General features: G+C 34.9%; 1 protein-coding gene across 2 annotated transcripts in view; it reads right to left on the bottom strand.

Moving 5' to 3' along the window:
* KIFAP3 (kinesin associated protein 3) overlaps positions 1-17,310 on the bottom strand; it is a 157,365-nt gene that overhangs the window by 106,681 nt on the left and 33,374 nt on the right. For both annotated transcript variants that reach the window (XM_060033763.1, XM_060033758.1), the window contains exons 6-9: positions 11,729-11,828; positions 10,357-10,481; positions 8,077-8,175; positions 2,905-3,083 (exon numbers count right to left, since the gene is read on the bottom strand). In XM_060033763.1, coding sequence (XP_059889746.1) covers positions 2,905-3,083; positions 8,077-8,175; positions 10,357-10,481; positions 11,729-11,828 — 503 coding nt within the window. The remainder of the gene's footprint in view (positions 1-2,904; positions 3,084-8,076; positions 8,176-10,356; positions 10,482-11,728; positions 11,829-17,310) is intronic.

Here is a 17,310-nt window from a genome sequence, read left to right on the forward strand (position 1 = left end):
GATTTCTTAGCTATAACACCAAAATACAATCTATTAAAATTTTTTTTGATACACTTGATTTCATAACAATTAAAACCTTTTGCTCTTCATGGAAAATGAAAACACAAGCCACAGAAAAGTAGTAAATACTTGGAAACATAACTGATAAAAGACTTATATTCAAAATACAAAAACAAGTCTCAAAACTTAATAAGAAAATAAGCAACCCAAGGAATATATATCCTCTCTGTTGTTCTTAAATTCATATTCTAATATGACTTATCCCTTTTAATCATATTGTATTTACATAAAAAATATGAAAACTCAATTTAAATAATTAATTGAAAGATTTTTTATGCAAAGTAAACTTCCTTTAAAATATATAACTCTAAAAAGCAAGGTCAGTATTAGTTCATTATAACAGTAAAATGAACACTTTATTTAAATAAATAATACAACCTCACAAATGGATCAGTCATCCCTCCCCTCCATCCCTCTTAAATAAAAATGCCACAGGCTTCATCTGTTACTAATTATATTAAGTAATATTTTTCTTTCAAAACAGCAACAGTACACACTGGTGGTTATGGCAAACTTAATAAAGTAACTTGGAGAGTTTTTTTTTTTTTTAATTTGTATTTCCATTGCAAAGAATGGAATGTAAAACATGTAGCCCAATCAGATAGTTAAACACTAGACACAGTCTTCTAATCATGTTTCTGGCTGATAAAAGCCCAATGCCCAAAGCTAAATTTAGTCATTGTCTCAACATGCAAAACCCTCTTAATTTTATGTCTCTAAAATGGAGTTTATAGTTAATTAGTACTTTTATTAAAAGTTCTCTACAAAGTGACAGTTTATCAAACTGACAAGCAAATTTATTTCAACCTTTAAGTAATTATTTTTCAGTGTTTCTGAAAGCCAACATTTAAAAATTGCTTATACTTAGTCTTGCTAAAAATCTTTTTTAAAAAAAACAATATAAAATAAAAACAAAAATAAATTTTGCCTTGGAGGCAGAGAAAAGGAGTAGGAAGCCGAATCCTGGAGATATTTCCTTGAGCAAATTACTTAACCTCTCTAATCCTCTGTTACTTCATCTGTAAAACTAGGAGTTAATCTACAAAATGTAAACATAGAGATAAGGTCCAGCTGAGCTCTAAAAATCCTAATTCTATACAACACCCTTAAATAAAATGAATTCTTTTCCACAATAAAAGATGAAATTCATAACATCTACCCTAAAAACCCTGCCAATCAAATTATTCTTATGACCTTGGATGAATTACCTTTTCTGAACCTGTTTTTCCTCCCCAATAAAAACTGAGGTTTGATGAGACAATTTATATTCTATTTTCTGAATCTATGATTTTACCAGAAAATAATTTTTAATTATGTACCTGAGATCAGTTTTGACAGAATAAACACATAAGAAGAGTATTATCTAAATACAAATCTAAGCAATGCACAGTAGACACATGCTTATGGCAAATCAATTTGAATTTTGCAAACCTAATAAAGGTGAACTTATTCTAAACACATAAATGGAAGAATATATTTCAACTTACAGCAAGGAGAAGCGACTACTTAGCCACACTCTAACTATACTCAGGAGTATATATATCACCATGTCATATTATTCTTGAATATAAGATTGATAAAAACAAAAACATGTTTTTGATTAAGTAAATTCAATCTTAAAAGAGTATCAGACACAGTGATCATCAATAATCATCAAAACTAATGATGAAAATGACACATACTAAATATCTGTGGATAAAATAAAATTTCATGTATTCCAAGTATCAGAATTCAAGGCACTTATTAAATCTAATTAATCAGTCTCAGGTTTTCAAAGAGCATGCCATATTGTTCAATAAGCATAAGCTACTTCCTAGCTCATTAGATTTTAAAAGAAGGAAAAAGAACAGGTAGAAATACTATATATTTAGACTATCTGAAGGAGAATCCACTTATACCAATAATACACAGTCACATAATGACTTGTATTAACATGCAGTTCTAAAATAGTTTCCAATGGAGTTAAAGCCAATGATCCAATAATTCCATTTTGAGAAATCTATCCTAAGAAAATAAACAGAAATACAGACAAAGATGCATGTACAAATGTGTCCACTGAAGTCTTATTTATAATAGCTAAAATTATGAACAACTTAAGTATCTGAAGGCAAGGTATGGTTAATGTATGATCTATTTAATATAACACTGTGCTTACAAAGACTTTTCAATGACATGGAAAAAAGCAGATTTTTTTATTCCATCTCTCTATATTTCTATATTATACATATTTTTCAGCTGGAGAAATAATATATGATCAATTTGTACTATTTCTCAAAGACAACTGCATCAACACAATGTAAGATGGCAAATAGGAACCTACTGTAATGATTCAAACAAGAAATGAAGAGTGTATAAATAAAGAGGGCATGAACTAACACAATGGCACTGGGAATAGAAAGAACAGATAGCTTCAAGAGATACTTAAGCAGAATCAACAGGTTGCAGCTACCAATTGGAATAATAAATGAGAAACAGATTGGGCTAAACTGTAATTCCACACAATAATACCAGAAATGCAGGAGAAAAGTACCTTAGGGGAAAATAATAAGGCCAGATGACTCTGAAACACAATCTAAAGTTAAAATTGCTTTCTATATATTATGTTTAATATGGAAAGATTCATTCTGTACAATATATTAGGAAAATATTTTTATCCAGAAAACTTTAATTATCTGGATAATTAACTAATATGAAATATATTTCTTAATGAAGCCACTTAAGTGAGTTACTGCCATTGTAAAATTTTCATTTAGAATTATCTCAGTAGGGGGATAATGTGTTTACTTTTTATCAAAATATTCTAACTCAAAAATGGTGAACATGGGCTGTTTCAATGTAAGTTACCATATCATTTTTATTCTCCATAAAAATGCTGAGTTTCTTCAAAAATGACACAACTAGAATAAGCAGCTCAAAATTGTCCCGATCAAGAGCCTTCACCAGCATGTGAACTATGTTCTTGTTCCTCATCTTCAGCTCTGTACGTGTATCCTCAGCAAGATTCAGAAGCAAATAAAGAGCAACTAGGAAAGTAAAATAAATGAGAGTTAAATAACTGGCATATTGAATCAACAATTTAATAAATCATTTCTACCCATTAAAGTAACAGATGTAGAAGATAGTATATTATCTTGAAAATTTTAACTAGTTAATTTATTCATTAGAAAACTATTATTATTGATATATATGCTATATTAAACAAAACTTATATATAAAATAATATTCTTATGATGCTGAGAAAGACACAATAACCAAAATAAGTCAATGATTCCTACCCTCTTGGAGCTAAGAGGTTAATTGTAATCAAATGTCAATTAAACGTATATGTTAGCAAATAATAAAACAGGCAAGCATGTAGAAAACAAGGTAAAATTTCAACAATTAGGGGCTGCTGTGCTAAAAAATGTAGAGTACAGCTAGAGCTGAATTTAAGGATACTAAAACCTATTTTTCATATTCAAAATGAGTTTTTGATAGTCTACAGAAAACGGCCATATGAAATTCAGTAAAATAACTGTTACACTAACCAAAGTTGAGGCCACTGTCTACTAGTTCTAAGTAAAATTTCTTTTAGATACTGGTAATAAAAATGCTTACATTTTCACAAGAAACTCATTTAATTGTTCCCTTTTGACAATGAGATTATGTAACAGATAATGTTTTCCATTTGGCCTTGACTGACAGGAAGCTTCAGAGTTAAACCTGAAAGTTTTCTGTCAGAATTACATAGAATATTATGGCCAATATAGTCTTTTTGCTCTCCTATTGTCTTGATTTTGCTCAATTTTTTAGTATTTCATTTTATGTACTCTTATAAACCATCTCTAAACCTTTATGAAAAATATATATGCATACATATAAACTTTTATTTAACAAATATTTGAAATGGAAAAGCAATTCTCACTAATTAAGTACCTACTATATGCCAGGCACTGTACTAGTTGATATATAAACAGTAACCCATTTTAAGACAATTTTACGAGGCAAGAAATACTATAAAAATTTTTACAGATGGGGAACCCCAGATTCAGAGAAGTTAAATACCTTGCCCTAGCCACACAGCAAGAAAACCCACCAGAAACCAAAGCTCACACATTTACACTATTGCACCATGCTGACTTTCCATGCAAGGCACTAATAAAAGGTTTTAAAGTTGTGTTGGAAAAGCATATAGTAGACTTCTTCTTGCAACCAAGACAGATGTAGTGGGTTGAATAGTGTTCTCCTCAAATTTCCATCCACCCAGAACCTAGGAATTCGAAGTAATTTGGAAACAGGGTCTTTGCAGATGTAACTAGTTAGGATGAGGTCATAATAGATTAACGTAGTCCTTGAAACCAATGACTGGGGTCCTCATAAGAAGAGAGGACATAACTGACAGATGCAGTGGGAAGGCCATGTGAAGATGTGGGCAGAGAATGAACAGATGCAGCCACAGCCAAGAAACACGAAGGACTGCCAGAAGCCACCAAATGCTAGGAAGAGCCGAGGAAAGATTCTTCTCTAGAGTCTTCAGGGGCAGCATGGCCCTGCTGAAATCTTGCTTTTGGCTTTCTAGCCTCCAGAACTGTGAAATTTCTATTGTTTTAAATCACCCAGTTTGCAGTACTTTGTTTTGGCAACTCTGGGAAATTAATACATAAGAGGAGCAGGGACCAGATTGGAAACCCTCACCAGAAACAATAACAACAACAACAAAAAGACTAAAATAAGGGTTTTCAGGACACTGAGCACCAGATGATGACGGATAGTTATCCCAGAGAGATAAGAAACAAATGACCTGGCCCATGATTGGCCCAGAATACTGTCTTGAGAGATTCCAGGTCATGAAACAGATAAGGAAAAATCCCAGAAGAACCCCAAATGTATCATAAGGTTTATAACAGATATATATAAAAACCTCATGGTAACGACAAACCAAAAATCTATAATAGATAACACACACAAAAAAGACAAAGGAATCCAAACATAACACTAAAGGTAGACATCAAATCACAAGGGAAGAGAGCAAAAGAAGGGACCATAAAAGGACTGTTAAAAAAAACAAAAACCCAAAACAATGAACAAAATAGCAAAAAGTACATACGTATCAATATACTTTAAGTGTAAATGGACTAAAAGCTCCAATCAAGGCACAGAGTGGCTGACTGGATACAAAAACAAGACCCATGCATATGGTGCCTATAAGAGAATCACTTCAGATCTAAAGCCACAAACCGACTGAAAATGAGAGGATGTTAAAAGGTATTCCATGCAAATGGAAACAAAAAGAAAAATGGGGTAGCAATACTTATATCAGACAAATAGACTTTAAACCAAAGACTGTAACTAGAGAAAAAGAAGGACATTACATAATGATAAAGGGATCACTCCAAAAAGAAAATACAACAATTTAAAATATATATGTACGTGGAAACAAAAAGACCCCGAATAGCCAAAACAATATCTCCAGCTTTGTTCTTTACAAAGAACAGAGCTGGAGATACCACGCTCTCTGATTTCAAACTATACTACAAAGCCACAGTAATCAAAACAGTATGGTATGGCACAAAAACAGACACATAGATCAATGGAACAGAATAGAGAGTACAGGAATAAACTCACATTTACATGGTCAATCTACAACAATGGAGGCAAGAAGAATATACAATGGCTAAAAGACAACTTCTTCAATAAATAGTGTTGGGAAAATTAGACAGCTACATGCAAAAGAATGAAACTGGACAACTACTTTTTCACATCATATACAAAAATAAACTCAAAATGGATTAAAGCCTTAAATGTAAGACCTGAAGCCATAAAACTCCTAGAAGAAAACATAGGCAGTATGCTCTCTGACATCAACCTTAGCAATAATTTTTCTCCTCAGGCAAGGGAAACAAAAGTAAATCAAACAAATTGGACTACATCAAACTAAAAAACTTTTACACAGCAAAGGAAGCTAGCTATCAACAAAATGAAAAAGCAGCCTACAGAATGAGAGAAGATATTTGCATATGATATATCCAATAAGGGGTTAATATCCAAAATACACAAAGAACTCACACAACTCAACATCGAAAAATCAAACAACTCAATTAAAAAATGGGCAGAGGATCCGAATAGAAATTTTTCCAAAGAAGACGTACAGATGGCCAACAGACACATGAAAATGCTCAACATCACTAATCATCAAATGCAAATCAATACTACCCTGAGATAACACCTCACACCTGTCAGAATGGCTATTATCAAAAAGACAAGAGATAGGGCTTCCCTGGTGGCACAGTGGTTGAGAATCTGCCTGCTAATGCAGGGGACACGGGTTTGAGCCCTGGTCTGGGAGGATCCCACATGCCACGGAGCAACTAGGCCCATGAGCCACAATTACTGAGCCTGCGCGTCTGGAGCCTGTGCTCCGCAACAAGAAAGGCTGCGACAGTGAGAGGCCCATGCACCACGATGAAGAGTGGCCCCCGCTTGCCACAACTAGAGAAAGCCTTCGCACAGAAATGAAAACCCAACACAGCAAAAATAAATAAATTAATAAACTCCTACCCCCAACATCTTCTTTAAAAATAAAAAAAAAGACAAGAGATAAATGCTGGCAAAATGTGGAGAAAAGGCAACCCTTGGTGTACTGCTGACAGGAATATAAACTGGTACAGCCACTCTGGAAAACAGTATGGTGGTCCCTCAAAAAGTTAAAAACAGAACTACCATATGACCCAGCAATCCTACTTCTGGGTATATATCCAAAGGAAATAAAACCATGATCTCAAAGAGATATCTGCACCCCCATGTTCACTCCAGCATTATTCATAATAGTTAAGATGTGGAAGCAACCTAAGTGTCTATACATGGATGAATGGATAAAGTAGACGTGATGTATATTTTATATAAAATATTATATAAAATATATAACATATATTACTTATACATTATATATAATATATATAAAATAGAACATTACTTGTTTATTAAAAAGGACGATATTCTGACATTTGCCACAATAAAGATGGATCTTGAGGGCATTATGCTAAATGAAATAAGTCAGATGGAGGAAGACAAATGCTATATGTTCTCACTTATATGCTTATATGTGGAATCTAAAAACGCTGAGCTCACAGAAACAAGGAGTAGATTGATGGCTACCAGACACTGGGTTGTGGGGGAAATGGGGAGATGGTGGTCAAAGAGTACAAACTTTCAGTTATAAGATGAGTAAGTTCCAGGATCTAATATACAGCGTGGTGACTACAGGTAAAAATACTGTACTGTATACTTGAATGGTGCTATGACAGATCTTAAATGTTCTCACCATAACAACAACAAAATGGTAATTATGTGAGGAGAAGGATTTGTTAAGTAATCTTATTGTGGTAAACATTCTGGAACATATACTTGTATCAAACCATTACACTGTATACCTTAAACTTACACAGTGCTATATATCAATTATATCTCAATAAAGCTGGGGGAAAAAATCAATAGTCAGCTACAGAGCAGGAATTGAATGCACACTTAAAAGTCCCACATCATTCTTACTCACGACATAAGATTTTGCATCCTATCAATGACTGAGAAACCATACTATTGAACTGTTAAATCTCTCAACAAACCCCAGAAAGAGGAGACTATTTTTTATTAAAGAGAAATATTTTGAAAAGTTTTTCATCAATTTCCTAGGAAAGCAATAAAATTGTCACCATATAAGATACATATAGCAGGGTTTGAGAGACAAGATTCTTATTATTGAAAAGGTCATACATTGGATTAAAAAATCCTTTCTGATTAATACAATTTCAAGAATGTAATTTATACATTTAAGAGCTGAATGGGGCTTTTTGGTAGAAAGATAGTGGAGTGAAATTTAAAACATCATTATCAATGCTAAAGACAGAAGATTCTGTAGTACATTAAAATTCACAGAACTTTCAATTAGTCTGGTATTAGCTTTATTTATCTGACAAAAATAGAACAAGCTGAATGTGTAGTAAGAACTTTGTTGCATTCTCATTGCTTAGGTATTCATACCTCGTAAGAGCTGTTCCTGTTTTACCACAAGCCCCTGGTATTTTTTAAAGGTTTTTTCATAATCTTTTCTCAAGGTTTGGTTTTCAGGGTCTTCATCAAGTAAACAAGTTAAGGATCATCCATATTCATTGAAGCAAAGAAAACCTAATGAAAAATACTATGTAGAACAGTGCTAATAAATTTTATGTGCAATTTTATCCAGTTATTTTCTGTAACCAATAGTTTAATTAAAATATTATTCCCTGCACAATTGTGTTATAACAAATCTTCTTAACCAAGTGCTCGAGCATGTGCTTGCAGACCTTGGGTGAACACATGTTTAGGCTTCACCAAGTACTTGAATCCTCAGAAATTGTAGGTAAATATTTTAGGTATGTGCACAAGTCTCTAACTTTCACCAGATTAAAAAATAGGTCCATGAATCAAAAAGGTTATAGCCTTAAAGAATGATTTAGTTAATAAGAATAGTGAATTCCACTTCGGACAGATGTCTAGTATATTGAAAGGACGTTGATTATATCTAAAGCTTTTTAGCACCCTCTTCAGACTACATACAAAAAGAGAAATATCCCAAAGTTAGAGAAAAACAAAATTTAAAAATTATATCTTATAGCCCCAAATAGTCCCTTGGACACCTGCAGAAATAACCAATTACTTCAGTATGACTTCAGGATCCCCAAGCGCTCAAAAACATCCCCCTTGTTGAATGTTACTTGCATCACAACACAAGGAAACTTAAGACTTAATAAAATAGAAATATTTTAGGAGAAATGGCCAAAATTCTGATAGGTCATTTTTATATTCCTTCAATTATTGTAATCCATTGATTCTGAGACACATTTTTTGCACACCTTAACATCTCCAGAATTTGAATATATCTTATAATCCATGATATGTCATAGTTTTAATTGGAAGCATCTTTCTCCTTTTGTAGTGGTTCATAAATAATGGTGTATCTTACATTCAATGGTGTCTAATATTTATAGGAATATGATATGTCCTAAAAGATCAGTTCTTGTCACCAAGCAATCACAAAGTATAAATTAATGATTGCTAAAAGTCCCATTAGTGGTTCTCTCTGTATCCTGCCCCCTCCTTAGTTTCAATGAATTTTAGGTATATTCAGGAAACTTGGGACTCAAGAAATGACCTGAAGTCTCCAGGATTATTGAGTTGTCCACATGGTTTAAGTCAACACCAATCTAGATGTCGGAAGCTTACAGCACACACAGAAAATGTCTAAACCTATAAAGATCCTAATTAAGAAAAGTCAAATCTGTGTGTGTGTGTGAGGGTGTATTTTTATAGTGCCTTTTGTATTCCACGAAGGGGAGGTAGAAAACATGAGATATTGGGCACAACAGAAATAATATTTTTACTTTTTAAAAGAGATCAATAAATATTGGGTTCAAAAGAAAGTTACCTGTATGACTTGTCATCTGCAAAACATGTCATATTAGACAGATATGAATAAGCCAGGACCTTCAATTTAGAATTAAAGTTGTAGAAGAAATATGACAAATATCTTCATATATAAGAAATGTGATATTGAAGAAAATATCCTTATTCTATATTGCTTCAGTATGCAAGATTAGAATCAAGGGGTAGAAGTTATTGGGAAGTAGACTTTAGTACACTAAGCAAAAAACCATTATAATAAATAGAATGTCAAAACACAGAATGAGCTAAATCAATAAGCAGTGACATGATAAAGAAGAGACTAAATAATCGATTTGTAAGGGAAGTTGCAGAAAAGATTCTTGTATTGAAAGGTTAAAACTGATTCTTTTTAAGGTTCCTTTCACAGGTTCTATGCTTCTGCAGGCATCTCGAATTTGTATGTAAGTCCAAAAATACTTTTTTAATAATTAGAAAAATAGAATTTAAAACTATGTTCTTCACCAAATTCACACTCATTCCAATCAAAGTCACCTTATTACACAGAGAAAACCATGTAAGAAACAGTGGTGAGCCAGACTTCAGCTAACTAAAGGATCTTGAGGGACAAAATAGCACAGTCACTTAGAGACTCACCAATTCAGTTATCCAGGACCACTATTATCTATTCCCTCTAGCTTATCACCTAATCAAAGTTGTAAAAAGATTAAAAAGAATATGTAAAACTATATTCATTCTGATAATTTCAATCTTCATCTTAACCTTCAGCGCACACTCTTGCATTTTTTCAAGTAAGGTGAATGACAAACAAAACAAAATCCTCTCCATCCAAAGCTCACAGCAATAGGCAACAGTGGGGTGAAATGCCGCTTCAAAGGATATCAGTTTTCTTCTTCTTAGAAAGTTCTTCTTGCCAAAGCTCATGTCTTTTTAATTCATGATCAATGATATTCATACACAGAGCTCCAATTTTATAGTGAGTGATAAGTCCATGAAACTGAGAAAAGCTTTAAAGAAGAGTTTTTAGTATGTATTTAAAGGAATACATTTTGTGACTTCAGGAAATCTGTTTTGGATAAACACTGGTACAAACAATGTAAAAGAGACTTGATATACGTATTTCAATAAATGAATATGCCCACAGTATACTAGGAAGACTTGAAATTGTGAGATTAAATATATTTTAACACACAACACTTACCTGAAACGTAATTATTTTTAAGTTAGAAATTACACAAAACACATTTTTGTAATTAACCACCATTTTAACTATTCAGATACCCTCAAAATAAAATTTCAGACTACCACCTAACAAAACTAATAATATAACAATACTATTATTGAATAAAACTGATACCAGGAAATAAACTAGTGAAGTATTAGCCATCAGGTTTTACATACGTTTCCTAGACAATTTATTCATCCAAGTATTTATTCAGTAAATATTTATTTGCTAATGCTGACACATTTTTAGAACAGAGGCAAGAAATTCCCTAGAATTTCTGAGAAGTGAGAAACTTTTCACAATGTCTCAATAAGTATCCTTCTAAAGAATATATGTGTATAAATAAAATACATGAATACATAACAGGTATGTGTTTGCAAACATATATTGTGTATACACACACACACACAGAGAGTTGACCCTTGAACAATGCAAGGGATAGGGGTGCCAACCCTCTGTATCATCAAAAATGTAAGTATAACTTATAGTGGGTCCTCCATATCTGCAGTTCTGCATCCACAGTTTCAACTGGGGGACCGTGTAGTATGGTAGTACATACTTAGTGGAAAAAAGGATCAACTGTATATAAAACAGTAACATTTACTGGCACTTACTCTGCGTCAGGCTTTTTTCTTATACCTTCCTGAAGAGGATGCTCCTATTACTATCCACAATTACAGATGAGGAAACTGAGCACAGAAAGGTTAAGTAATGTAACCAAGATCACATGGCTAATATACAGCAGGACTTGGATTCAAAGCCAGAGAGTCCATTTCCAGAGCCCATAACTCTTAAACTCTAAACCATTATATCATCCTACTGTACATGTATATGCATTGGTTAGTGTAGACTGAAAGAAAGACAGAACAACAAAGAGGACAGAGAATCGGAAATAGAAGTTTAGAGGCAGAGCATAGTTAGATACATAAGAAGACTGAGAAAACTAGTGATCTACTGTCTAAATCAATGACACAGACAGAGAGAAATAGATATAGATCAGTACTTTTATTTCCTAATTTTTACACTTACCTGGAAAAGCAAAAAAAGATGTATATTATGTTTGTAGCTAACTCAACACTTTGCTTCCAGTCTTCTCTGAGGACTCTTGCTAATGCACCAAGGGCAGTTTCTAAAGAAAAAGGGGATGTACAAAAATGATCACTCACCTTGCCTCTGATATAAAGGGTAGTTGGTTTTAAATGTCTACTATCAATAAATAACACAGAGTCATGTACCAAAATGTTCATTGCAGCTCTATTTACAATAGCCCAGAGATGGAAACAACCTAAGTGTCCATCATCGGATGAATGGATAAAGAAGATGTGGCACATATATACAATGGAATATTACTCAGCCATAAAAAGAAACGAAACTGGGCTATTTGTAATGAGGTGGATAGACCTAGAGTCTGTCATACAGAGTGAAGTAAGTCAGAAAGAGAAAGACAAATACCGTATGCTAACACATATATATGGAATTTAAGAAAAAAAAATGTCATGAAAAACCTAGGGGTGAAACAGGAATAAAGACACAGACCTACCAGAGAATGGACTTGAGGATATGGGGAGGCAGGAAGGGTAAGCTGTGACAAAGCGAGAGAGAGGCATGGACATATATACACTACCAAACGTAAGGTAGATAGCTAGTGGGAAGCAGCCGCATAGCACAGGGAGATCAGCTTGCTGCTTTGTGACCGCCTGGAGGGGTGGGATGGGTAGGGTGGGAGGGAGGCAGACACAGGAGGGAAGACATATGGGAACATATGTATATGTATAACTGATTCACTTTGTTATAAAGCAGAAACTAACACACCATTGTAAAGCAATTATACTCCAATAAAGATGTTAAAAATAAATAAATAAATAACAAAGCTAAGATAGAACTGGGACAAAAAGTAGGATGCTTCTTTCCAACACAGAAAGCTATTTTTAAAACTGAAATACTAAAACTCACAACATGCAGCTTTAAGTCTAACTGTAAATAGAAAAATAAAATATGATTTAAATAAAGTAACATAGTAAGTATACTATGGGTGACAATAAAAAAATTTATTTCTTAATTTTCATTTCCACTTGCTACTGCAGTGCCAGTTTTTTTTTAACATCTGATTTAATGTGTTCATGAATAAGTGAAAACTAGATTAAGTCTAAAAAAATAATGAGCAGTTTAAAGCAGGCTAACACTGACTTCACTAAAGCAAATTAATAATCAAATAAAACATACACAGAAAAATAAGTCTAATATTTTAATGTCATGTTAAATTGATGCCAACGGACATAAATAGAGCAAAAAATTTTTAACGAAACTAGCTTTAGGATAGATTGATAAATATCCCTGTTACACCTTTTTCCTGAAAAAGGTAATGAATTGATTAATGAGAATTACTATACATTAAGTAAACATAAAGTAATGAGACTAGTGTCAAATTAGTACTGTTACATAGCTGACTAAATCTTGAAAATCATTAAAAATTAAAATATCTGTGTATTATATAGTGATCATAATTCAACTTTCTATAATAGGCATTGAGGATCTATTGTACTTCGTAGACTGCATTATAAGTATTTATTATGGTAATGAAAGTATTTCATTTATTTGAGCTTTCTGGCCATTCAGATTATGAAACAACAAGAATTCACTATATTACTAATCCACTTAGTGAGGAATTTTTTTATACAAACTTAAAAACACCCTATAATAGCATTTCACAGTATTATTCGTATTCATAATACAGAACACTGGTATAATATACGTTTTGAACACAATTATTCTGAAGTCAAATAAATAGGTAATATGCAAAAGCTCTAAAAAAGTCCTACTTAATAAAGAATCTGGTTTAGCTTTGCTTAATCCAGTATTTCCAAAGGCATTCATCCTTATAATCCAGAGGATACAGCATTTCTTAGAATATACTTTGGAAAATGATGTACTATAATGTCACAAATTCAGCATTTTTCTTCTTTACTAAAGAACAGAAAAATGTCTCAATAAAAATACAGCTATAGGAATTATACACAGCAGGTTATGAAGAAATAAACCAAAAGAAAATTACAAAGTTTACAACAGATCAAAATATAACCCAAAATTAATTTATAATTTGAGTGCAATCATAATTAAAATTCTGTTAAGATTTTCTCAGAGAATATAATAAAGTGATCTCAAAACAATATATAAGAAAACATACAAAGACCAGCAACACCACATTAAAAAACAGAAAACAACAAATTGGAACATTTCTCCTACATACTCTAAAACTCTAGTCAAAGTACAAAACAAAACATAACAACAACAGTATGATATTAGTATGGAAATTATCAAACAGATCAATGGAAAAGAAAAAAGAGCATCAAAACATATCTATGAATATATCAGAACAGTATCTGGCACAGAATAAGCTTTCAAGAAGTATCTATTGAATAAAAAACTGGCCAGCATATAGCAGAAAAACCATTTCAAATCTCTGGGAAAAGGAGGAATATTCAATAACTAAGCTGGGGAGAGACCTCCAAGATGGCAGAAGAGTAGACGAGGAGATCACTTTCCTCCCCACAAATACATCAGAAATACATCTACATGTGGAACAACTAACTCCTACAGAACACCTACTAAACGCTGGGAGAAGACCTCAGACCTCCCAAAAGGCAAGAAACCCCCCACGTGCCTGGGTAGGGCAAAAGAAAAAACAGAGACAAAAGAATAGGGACAGGACCTGCACCTCTGGGAGGGAGCTGTGAAGGAAGAAATGTTTCCACACACTAGGAAGCCCCTTCACTGGTGGAGATGGGGGGTGGCGGGGGGGAAGCTTCAGACCCATGGAGGAGAGCACAGCAACAGGGGTGCAGAGGGCAAAGCGGAGAGATTCCCGCACAGAGGATTGGTGCCGACCAGCACTCACCAGCCCAAGAGGCTTGTCTGCTCACCCGCTGGGGCAGGCGGGGGCTGAGGCTCGGGCTTCGGTTGGATCCCAGGGGTTGGCTGCATGAACACAGCCTGAAGGGGGCTAGTGCGCCACAGCTAGCCGGGAGGGAGTCCAGGAAAAAGTCTGGACCTGCCTAAGTGGCAAGAGACCATTGTTTCGGTGTGTGAGAGGAGAGGGGATACAGAGCACTGCCTAAACTGTCTCCAGAGACGGCGGCGCGAGCCACGGCTATCAGCACAGACACCAGAGATGGGCATAAAACGCTAAGGCTGCTGCTACAGCCATCAAGAAGCCTGTGTGCAAGCACAGGTCACTCACCACACCTCCCCTCCAGGGAGCCTGTGCAGCCCTCCACTGCCAGGGTCCCGTGATCCAGGGACAACTTCCCCAGGAGAATGCCTCAGGCTGGTGCAACGTGACAGGCTGGTGCAACGTCACGCCAGCCTGTGCAGCCCACAGGCTCAACCTGTATTCTTTACCCCTCCCTCCCCCTGGCCTGAGTGAGCCAGAGCCCCCTAATCAGCTGCTACTTTAACCCTGCCCTGTCTGAGCAAAGAACAGATGCCCTCAGGAGACCTACACGCAAAGCCAAAGCTGAACCCCAGGAGCTGTGTGAACAAAGAGAACGGGAAATCTCTCCCAGCAACCTCAGGAGCAGCAGATTAAATCTCCACAATCAACTTGATGCACCCTGCATCTGTGGAATACCTGAGTAGACAACGAATCATCCCAAAATTGAGGCGGTGGACTTTGGGAGCAAAGATATATATATATTTTTTTCCTCTTTCTCTTTTTGTGAGTGTGTACACGTATGCTTCTTTGTATGATTTTGTCTGTAGAGCTTTGCTTTTACCATTTGCCCTATGGTTCTGTCTGTCCATTTTGGGTTTTTTTTTAGTATAGTTTTTAGCACTTGTTATCATTGGTGGATTTGTTTTCTGGTTTGGCTACTCTCTTCCTTCTTTCCTTCTTTTTTTTTTCTTTTTATTACTTTTTAATTCTTTTATTTTTAATAATTATTTTTTATTTTAATAACATTATTTTATTTTTTTCTTTCTTACTTTCTTTTTTGTCCCTTTTCTTCTGAAAAGGGCCGTGTGGCTGACAGGGTCTCAGTGCTCCAGCCAGGTGTCAGGCCTGTGACACTGAGGTGGGAGAGCTGAGTTCAGGACATTGGACCACCAGAGAACTCCCAGCTCCACGTAATATCAAATGGCAAAAGCTCTCCCAGAGATCTCCATCTCAACACTAAGACCCAGCTCCACTCAATGACCAGCAAGCAGCAGTGCTGGACACCCTATGCCAAACAACTAGCAAGACAGGAACACAACCCCACCCATTAGCAGTGAGGCTGCCTAAAATGATAATAAGGTCACAGACACCCCAAAACACACCACCAGACACGGTCGTGCCCACCAGAAAGATAAGATCCAGCCTCATTCACCAGAACACAGGCACTAGTCCCCTCCACCAGGAAGCCTACACAATCCATTAAACCAACCTTAGCTACTCGGGGTGGACACCAAAAACAACAGGAACTACAAACCTGCAACCTGTGAAAAGGAGACCCCAAACACAGTAAGTTAAGCAAAATGAGAAGACACAGAACCACACAGATGAAGGAGCAAGGTAAAAACCCACCAGGCCAAACAAATGAAGAGGAAATAGGCAGTCTACCTGAAAAAGAATTCAGAATAATGATAGTAAAGATGATCCAAAATCTTGGAAATAGAATGGAGAAAATACAAGAAACGTTTAACAAGGACCTAGAAGAACAAAAGAGCAAACAAACAATGATGAACAACACAATAAAGGAAATTAAAAATTCTCTAGAAGGAATCAGTACCAGAATAACTGAGGTAGAAGAATGGATAAGTGATCTGGAATATAAGATAGTGGAAATGACTATTGCAGAGGAGAATAAAGAAAAAGAATGAAGATAATTGAGGACAGTCTCAGAGACCTCTGGGACAACATTAAACGCACCAACATTTGAATTATAGGGGTCCGAGAAGAAGAAGAGAAAAAGAAAGGTTCTGAGAAAATATTTGAATAAATTAGAGTTGAAAAATTCCCTAATATGGGAAAGGAATTAGTTAATCAAGTCCAGGAAGCACAGACAGTCCCATACAGGATAAATCCAAGGAGAAACACGCCAGGACACATATTAATCAAACTACCAAAAATGAAATACAAAGAAGAAATATTAAAAGCAGCAAGGGAAAAACAACAAATAACATACAAGGGAATCCCCATAAGGTTAACAGCTGATCTTTCAGCAGAAACTCTGCAAGCCAGAAGGGACTGGCAGAACATATTTAAAGTGATGAAAGGGAAAAACCTACACCCAAGATTACTCCACCCAGCAAGGATCTCATTCAGATTCAACAGAGAAATTAAAAACTTTACAGACAAGCAAAAGCTAAGAGAATTCAGCACCACCAAACCAGCTTTACCACAAATGCTAAAGGAACTTCTCTAGGCAGGAAACACAAGAGAAGGAAAAGGCCTACAAAAACAAACCCAAAACAATTAAGAAAATGCTAATAGGAACATACATATCGATAACTACCTTAAATGCAAATGGATTAAATGCTCCAGCCAAAAGACACAGACTGGCTGAATGGATACAAAAACAAGACCTGTATAGATGCTGTCTACAAGAGACCCACATCAGACCAAGGGACACATA

This window comes from Delphinus delphis, chromosome 1 (assembly GCF_949987515.2).
Source record: "Delphinus delphis chromosome 1, mDelDel1.2, whole genome shotgun sequence".
Taxonomy (NCBI): domain Eukaryota; kingdom Metazoa; phylum Chordata; class Mammalia; order Artiodactyla; family Delphinidae; genus Delphinus; species Delphinus delphis.